Source organism: Coregonus lavaretus (genome assembly GCF_964263955.1).
Source record: "Coregonus lavaretus genome assembly, chromosome: 20".
Taxonomy (NCBI): Eukaryota; Metazoa; Chordata; class Actinopteri; order Salmoniformes; family Salmonidae; genus Coregonus; species Coregonus lavaretus.
Genome location: NC_140007.1, coordinates 36,118,701 through 36,127,479, shown reverse-complemented (window position 1 = coordinate 36,127,479; position 8,779 = coordinate 36,118,701). Strand labels below are relative to the sequence as shown.

The window sequence follows — 8,779 nt, the reverse complement described above, 5'->3', positions numbered from 1 at the left end:
GCCCCCGTGGGAATCGAACCCACAACCCTGGTGTTGCAAGCACCATGCTCTACCAACTGAGCTACACGGGACTTGCATTGGAATACAAAATCCATATTAACTCTGAACTGATAAGTTTATTTCATTAAGGGCATTCAATGCCGTTTACTGATGGTGCAGCAAATAGTGTGCAAAAGATTCAAAGGTCAGAAATGTACAAAACAAAGAGTCTTAGATAATGCAACATGACAGATTGGACTTTATAGCTTTAACAGATGTGTGTGTGAAGTAAAAAATGGAAAGTAAAAAGGATCTAACCTAAACCTAAAGGTTCCAATGTTCTCCATCCTGCTATCCTAAAGATGTATCACCTTATTACTGACAGAGTGAGATTAACCATAAGAGCAATATATTCATGAGGTTTTATGATAATTGACCTTTGACATTTTCACACTATTAAAAGTGGTCATTTACTACTGTTCTATGTTACAGAGGTAAGACTCCCCAGTATTTCCCCTCATTCATTCTCTATATCACTTGGCCTTTTCTGGCTCCTTTTATGTCCAGAAGGAATGCATCACGAAATACGATTTCTTTAAGCAACAGTGAGTGAAATTGCTTTTTCTGGAGACTTTTATGACCCCATTCAAAGGCCTGACATCTCAAACACAGGAAGGAAGGAAGTGAGAAGTGCCATACAGTATAAAGAGGTCCATTTACACTTCCTGCTATACCTTTTTAACAAAGCCCCACAAAACACACCTTTATTCAAAACAGAAATGTCGGATTATGGTATAGAATGGTGAATGGACCTGGTTTTACAAACACTCACACCCACTTATGATAAATGGGTTTGTGGGTGTATAAATGTTGTATGGATGGATGCTTTTTATATCAACCATTTCAAATAACTTATCAAATGGCTGTGTCACAACTCTGATCAATTACACAGGGCTTTACATCTCATATCACAAAAGCCTGAAGAGAGAGAGAGCGAGAGCGCGCACATAACCCACCTCCTATGATGTCACATGTAGAATGGTAGAATGTGTTTGGGGAAGCAGGCCCTCCTCAAGGGTGCTTGGGATTAGAACCCTGGAAGTCTCTCTGCTCTGCCTGATAATAGATCAAAGAGATGCATCAGAGATCACCTCTAGTTCTAGAACACTTTTCCCACATAGCAACCAGTCATCTTACTGCTTCAGCCAATGGACTCCAGTAATAAAACACCACATAGAAATGTCTTAAATGAGATCATTAACCCCACATTATAAAAAGTTAAACAGAAACACACTAGGGTGCATTATAATATTGCTGTCTATCACTCATAATACAAAAACTGCATTTTAATTTGCTAGAGTACACAGTTTTGATGATACCTAATGAGATCAAAAATGTACAGGGATGAAAATAGACAAGAATATAATGTGTTTATAGGTGTGAATACAAATTTGGCATGGTTCAGATCAATAATTCAGAAGGATCATTTTAATGTTGGATACTTACTGACCCCCAAAGGCAATCTAGGGACATTACATCAGCCTTGTGTCAGATGTCTGGTAGCCTCGGACACCCAGGCTTCATTGAAGTGACAAGATGTCTGAATATAGAATGGTTCAAATACACTGAGTATACAACACATTAAAAACACATGCTCTTTCCATGACAGACTGACCAGGTGAATCCAGTTGAAAGCTATGATCCCTTATTGATATCACCTGTTAAATCCACTTCAATCAGTGTAGATGAAGGGAAGACGGGTTTAAGAAGGATTTTAAAGCCTTGAGTCAATTGAGACATGGATTGTGTATGTGTGCAATTCATTGGGTGAATGGGCAAGACCAAAAATGTAAGTGCCTTTGAAAGGGGTATGGTAGTAGGTTCCAGGCGCACCGGTTTGTGTCAAGAACTGCAACATTGCTCGTTTTTAAATGTACATGTTTACCATGACTCTTTGGCTGCGTTTAGAAAGGCAGCCCAATTCTGATTTTTTTCCACTAATTGGTCTTTTGAACAATCACATCAGATCTTTTCACATCAGATCTTCGTCAGAGCTGATCTGATTAGTAAAACAATTAAATAAGAATTGGGCTGCCTGTCTTAACACAGCCCATGTCAATGCCATGAAAGGCTGCTATTCTGTAAAAACACAAAGAACGGATATCACATAGCTCTATGGTCTCTACTGCCATCTGGTGGACAAATTAGGAACTTCTATTGACAGACAATGGGTGACTGGAAAGCCTAGGTAGCAGGTAATGGCAAGCTATTTCTGTCCATACCTGTCTAGGTTTTTGATGTAAGTTATCAATTTCGATCATGGAGGTCTGACTTTGTAATGTTAATACTCTTTCATGGTCAATGACAGGTTGGTTAAAGTAGAAACATGCACCAAGGACAATACATTTCAATCATCATTACAAAAACAATAAGAAAGTAGCACAAACAAGCAGATACTGTTTTAATTTGTTTTTCTGAAATTAATAATTAATTATTAATATGCCATTTAGCAGACGCTTTTATCCAAAGCGACTTACAGTCATGCGTGCATAATTTTTTTTTTTGTTGTGTGTATGGGTGGTCCCGGGGATCGAACCCACTACCTTGGCGTTACAAGCGCCGTGCTCTACCAGCTGAGCTACAAATGCCCTATTTCATGACACTTTAAACAATGCACTGTCTTCATGTTCATCTGAATTGAAAAGTTCATATTAGGAAACATGTCAAAGATGATTGTAGTCAGATTGACTAGTTTGTACCAAACATGCTTCATTTTCAACTCTGGATTTATGATTAATAACTAAGCTAACCTAAACATGACAAAGCTATGACATGAGTCAAGAGTCAATGTAATGTAACTTGCACATGAGAACATTCTGTAACAGAACATGAGCTGCTATCTAACCGGTTGTTATAACTATCTATTTGACCTGTTGCAGACATACAGTACAGTAATGGTGGTCTAATCAGTCTTGGAGGCCATCAATGGTGTGTGTGCCTGACACTGAATAGAGGTTCTGTGTAGAGACTGAGAGTTGTTCTAGAACAGGCTGATTCTGGGCAGTCACCACCAGAGGCAAGCCGTGGATGACCACTTCCTGGCTGCCTAAACTGATGCTAGGGACCATGAGACTACTGTCCTCCTCACAGGTGTTAATGCCATTGTCCCCAACCCTGTGCACCACTGTTACCTGTGCCTGCTTGGCCAAGTCTTCCGAGGGGCCACCTTCGCTACACATCATGTCCGGGGGCGGGAACCTGGAGGTGGCCGTGGTGACTAGGTTACTGTGGTTCCCTCCCTCCGTCACCACAGTAACCTCTGTACCCCCCTCCTGGATGAGAGCATTGAGGCCCTCCAGGTCTGAGCAGGTGGTGATGAAGGTCTGTGTGCTGCTATGGTGGGCTGACAAGTCCTGGGAGGCCATGGCTGACTGAAGTAGGGCCTGGTGGAGAGGGTTACTGCTGTCCCCTGGGGAGAGGTGTGTCAGCAGGACTGTCTGAGGCTCCAGAGAACCCCCCTCTACCTGGCCCTGAGCTCCTAGCTGCTGTATGGGCGTGAGGCTCAGGTTGACCTGCTGGATCATGGAGTTCACCACCATGCCCTGGGTCTCTGGGCTCAGGAAGACCGTGGAAGATCCCTTGGTGTGATGCTGGTGCTGCCCAACGTCCACACCCACCCCAGCCTGCAGGGGAAGGAAGGAGCCCTCCTGACCCAGAGGGTGGGATACTATGATTTGGAGCTGGGCACTGCTGTAGGGGGCCAGGGGGTCTGAGGCCAGGGGAGCCAGGGGGACCTGGTGGAGTGGGATCTGGGTGGTGTGGCTGTCCTGCCTGGATACAGGGCTCACAGTCACACCACTGGGCTGGGAGGTGATGGGCTGGAGCGTCTGCTGGGAGTCTGAGTCCTGGTGCCGCTTCCTGTGGCTTCGCAGAGAGTCCTCCCTCACGAACGACGCCTCGCACAAGTCACAGCGGAAGGCCCGTGTCGCGTCCAGCTTGGCCCGGTACCGGGAGCTCACAGGCTTGGGAGGGTCCTCTCCGTTACAGACACTGGCTTTGCCTCCTTTCCCACTGACACCTGTGCCTTTTTTAGGCTTGTCCACGTGGCACTTCTTCTTCTTGTGGATGACCAGGTTGCTGCGCTGCTTGGTGGCGAAACTGCAGAAGTCACATTTAAAGGGTCGCTCCTCAGAGTGGATCCTCTCATGGACCTTGAGCGCCCCCTTGCTGGAGCAGGAGTAGGTGCACTTGGAGCACTGGATGGGTTGAGTGGGCTGGTGCTCTCGAGAGTGTTGCCGCAGAGCTGTTTTATTGGTGCACTGGAAGTCACAGTCAGGACAGCGGAAGGAGTTGGCCGTGCCGTGTTTTATCTGGACGTGTGATTTCAGGTTGCCCTTCATGGCACAGCGGTAGTCACAGAAGTCACACTTGTAAGGCTTCTCACCCGAGTGGATACGGATGTGCCTCTTCAGGTCAGAGTTGATCTTGAACTTTGCTTCACACCGAGTGCACTGGAAAGGTGCGTCCCCTAAAGTAGAGGAATATATACATTTTTAGAACATCAGACAAAGAAAACGTATGTTTGTCAGACTTTTTTAGAGGTCAAAATTGGTCTTATATCGGGATAAATCCATGTGCCATATTTCAATCCCAAATGAACGCGAAACAATGTAGACCATTTGATAACCAGATTTGATAACCAGACTTATACAACTTGTGAATACCAATTCAATGCTTGTAGTAATCAACCCAAGCAGACCCACCAGTGTGTGAACGGAGGTGCACGGTGAGCTGGCTGGAGTTGCGGCTGGCATAGGGGCAGATCTGGCACTTGAAGGGCCTCTCATCATAGTGGATACGGAGGTGTTTCTTCAGACTGCTGCTGTCAGCCGCAGCGTAGGGACAGTACTTGCACTTGTGAGGCTTCTCTCCCGTGTGGGAGCGGAGGTGCATGTTCAGCTTGTCCCTCCGGCTAAACCGCTTGTGGCACAGCTCACATTCAAACGGCTTCTCACCTGGGCCCACACAACGATTGGAGGACAAATTAATGTTAAAAATCGCAATACATACTATGATGAGAAATCAATAATTTAATTTATAATAAAATGACACCGGTATTATTACATACCAGTATGTGTTTTGAGATGCCGCTCCATGTCCTTTTGACCGTACTGTGTCTTGAAAGAGCAACCTAGGGGCAAAGGAATAAATTATGCATTTGATTAGAAATGTGATTGATTCATGCACCCTGAATATAACAGTGTTGTTTGAACCACATTTCAAGACCATTTTACTGTACTAATGGGTAGTGTAAAAGCCAGCTATAAAAATGTAACTGACCCAGAAAAGAGCCAATTGGTTGTAACTGACCAGCGGATATTGTGCTTCCTTCCTTCCTTCCTTCCTTCCTTCCCTCCTTCCCTCCCTCCCTCCCTCCCTCCCTCCCTCCCTCCCTCCCTCCTTCCTTCCTTCCCTCCCTCCTTCCTTCCTTCCTTCCTTCCCTCCCTCCCTCCCTTCCTCCCTCCTTCCTCCTTCCTTCCTTCCTTCCTTCCTTCCTTCCTTCCTTCCTTCCTTCCTTCCTTCCTTCCTTCCTTCCTTCCTTCCTTCCTTCCTTCCTTCCTTCCTTCCTTCCCTCCCTCCCTCCCTAGCAGCAGCATGGAAGGTATGTGTCACAGGAGTAATAAAAGAGGAAAGAGGGAGTGAGGTACCAACCCGAGAAACAGCAGCTGCGTCTCTTTGAACTCAGGGCAGGTTTTAATTTTTTGGAAGGTGTTTTAGAGGCTTTGGTCAGGATCTTTTTGACACCTCTCATAACACACGTCTGGTAGGTTTCCTCAAAAACAAACTCTGTGCTGGAATCTGGGGGGAAAAGTGGAAAGGATTTCTGACTGTATAGGATACATTTCCAGACAACTGAGTAATTTCTCTAAACATCAGACTGTTACCATGGTTACTGAGTAACCAAATAACCCATTTTTACTTGTCTTTATAACAAGTTGTATTTCAAGGAGAAAATATATAGGCTATGCATTGTTCCAATGGTATATTTAAGGAGTCTGGGGTAAAATGTTGTAATCTCGTCAAACAAGCCTGTGGATAAGACATCTTGTAAGAGTGGTCTTACCTGTATGAGTGGGTGCAGAGTTAGATGCTGATATGTCAGAGGAGGGTAGGTGGCAGCCATTTTGCTTGTGGGCAAGAAATACTTCAAAGTTATTGTACTGCTGCTTACAGAACCCACAGATGTGGATATCTGGGCTCACTTCCACAAGTACATGGTTCCCTCCTGTTGATGAGGAAAAGAGGGGATAAAACCCTGCTTTCATTTAAGAACATTGACAACCAATAGCCTACCCTGCAAATACCAAGACTCATCTTACACCTTTGCGTAGGCTGTGCATTGTGTTTGAATAGGCTTTGCAACTTGTAAACAGAGCTAGCCATATAATTGCAAACAAAACTGACTGATGATTGATGATAAAGGCTTTGGATAACTTATTTAATACACAGATACCGCCAGATTAACAACAACTTTCAATGATTAATTGGACTACCAAGTGGACTTTGTTTAGAACATTTGAGTTCTTACCCTCTCCGTTGAATGATGCCATTTTCACGCTAATATAGCTGGATATCAATTCAGTTTAGGGCTCCCTAAAGGTAGGCTACCGACTTACGACAGGAAACTCGATTGGAATTAACTCAACATAAAGTCTACAACACATCAAGCACCTTTGAAATCGAAACATTGTAATTATCTACTGACTTTTAGCAATGAACTCCACTATGACAACATTGCTGCAATCATTTTATGACAGACTTCCTCTTCTATGGTATTATGGCCGTCCGCAAACAAGCGTTAGAGGTGCATGCCGCCACCTACTGTACATGTTGTAAACATATTCATTGTAGGAAAAAAAGGGCGATTTTTTAAAATAACATCCCATTCCTTCAGTCACATTCCAATTCAAGTAACATCCCTACACAGGCTCATGGGCCTGTTAGGGCAGAACATCCTTTTACAGGATTTCTTGCAATGCCTCGGCTGTAAACTCACTTAGTCACAAAAATCGTTCTGCTGCACTCACAATAATTAAAATTTCCTCCGATTTCTTCTTTGTTTGTGCTGTGCAGTTTATGACCATTGCAATACATGCTACAAAGTCCACCTTTTTCACATGTAATATATCAGGATCCCTTGATTGCCGAGAAACATTCACTGGTGCAGTCTCAATCACCATTGCGTCTTCAACGCCACTCGCACCTTCCACTCTTCTCACTGCCTCCAGATAGGAGACACGCTGGACAGCCCTGATTCTCACCACCTCTTTCAATTCAATTCAATTCAAAGGGCCATATTGGCATGGGCAACATATGGTTTACATTGCCAAAGCAAGTGAAATAGATAATAAACAAAAGTGAAAATAAACAATCAAAAATAAACAGTAAACTTTACACTCACAAGAGTTCCAAAGGAATAGAGACATCTCAAATGTCATATTATGGCTATGTAGAGTGCATTCGGGAAAGTATTCAGACCCCTTCACTTTCCCACATTTTGTTACGTTACAGCCTTATTAAAAAAATAAAAAATACAAATTAATAATACATTGTCATCAATCTACATACAATACCCCACAAAATAATTGTTTGCAAATGTATTAAGAATACAAAACAGAAATATCACATTTACATAAGTATTCAGACCCTTTACTCAGTACTTTGTTGAAGCACCTTTGGCATTGATTACAGCCTTGAGTCTTCTTGGGTATGACGCTACAAGCTTGCCACACCTGTATTTGGGGAGTTTCTCCCATTCTTCTCTGCAGATCCTCTCAAGATGGGGAGCGTTGCTGCACAGCTATTTTCAGGTCTCTCCAGACATGTTTGATCGGGTTCAAGTCCGGGCTCTGGCTGGGCCACTCAAGGACATTCAGAGACATGTCCCGAAGCCACTCCTGCGTTGTCTTGGCTGTGTGCTTAGAGTCGTTGTCCAATTGGAAGGTGAACGTTCACCCCAGTCTGAGGTCCTGAGTGCTCTGGAGCAGGTTTTCATCAAGGATCTCTCTGTACTTTGCTCCATTAATCTTTCCCTCGATCCTGACTAGTCTCCCTGCTGCTGAAAAACATCCCCACAGCATGATGCTGCCGCCACCATGCTTCACCGTAGGGATGGCGCCAGTTTTCCTCCAGACGTGATGCTTGGCATTCAGGCCAAAGAGTTCAATCTTGGTTTCATCAGACCAGAGAATCTTGTTTCTCATGGTCTGAGAGTCCTTTAGGTGCCTTTTGGCAAACTCCAAGCGGGCTGTCATGTGCATTTTACTGAGGAGTGGCTTCCATCTGGCCACTCTAGCATAAAGGCCTGATTGGTGAAGTGCTGTAGAGATGGTTGTCCTTCTGGAAGGTTCTCCCATCTCCACAGAGGAACTCTGGAGCTCTGTCAGAGTGACCATCAGGTTCTTGGTCACCTCCCTGACCAAGGCCTTTCTCCCCAATTGCTCAGTTTGTCCGGGCGGCCTGCTCTAGAAAGAGTCTTGGTGTGTCCAAACTTCTTCCATTTAGGAATGATGGAGGCCACTGTGTTCTTTGGGTCCTTCAATGCTGCAGACATTTTTTGGTACCCTTCCCCAGATCTGTGCCTCGACACAATCCTGTCTCGGCGCTCTACGGACAATTCCTTCGTCCTCATGGCTTGGTTTTTGCTCTGACATGCACTGTCAACTGTGGGACCTTATATAGACAGGTGTGTTCCTTTCTCAATCATGTCCAATCAATTGAATTAACCACAGGTGGACTC

At 44.5% G+C, this 8,779-nt stretch overlaps 1 protein-coding gene across 1 annotated transcript; it reads right to left on the bottom strand.

The window, feature by feature from the left end:
- Nucleotides 1-1,041: 1,041 nt before the first annotated feature.
- On the bottom strand, nucleotides 1,042-6,811 carry LOC311148013 (uncharacterized protein). Its single transcript, XM_084184894.1, has 7 exons — nucleotides 6,569-6,811; nucleotides 6,104-6,265; nucleotides 5,692-5,838; nucleotides 5,108-5,170; nucleotides 4,743-4,994; nucleotides 1,486-4,507; nucleotides 1,042-1,095 (listed from the first exon to the last, which is right to left on the bottom strand). Exons 1-6 carry the CDS (start codon nucleotides 6,588-6,590, stop codon nucleotides 2,946-2,948), a joined length of 2,208 nt encoding a protein of 735 aa, XP_084041020.1. The 5' UTR covers nucleotides 6,591-6,811; the 3' UTR covers nucleotides 1,042-1,095; nucleotides 1,486-2,945.
- Between the last annotated feature and the right edge of the window lie 1,968 nt (nucleotides 6,812-8,779).

Coding starts and splice junctions, on each gene's coding strand:
- LOC311148013 (XM_084184894.1), bottom strand. CDS start 6,590: ATGGCATCATTCAACGGAGAGG. Junction 4,995..5,107: donor GCATCTCAAAACACATACTG/GTATGTAATAAT, acceptor GTGTGGGCCCAG/GTGAGAAGCCGTTTGAATGT. Junction 4,508..4,742: donor GCACCTCCGTTCACACACTG/GTGGGTCTGCTT, acceptor CCTCTACTTTAG/GGGACGCACCTTTCCAGTGC.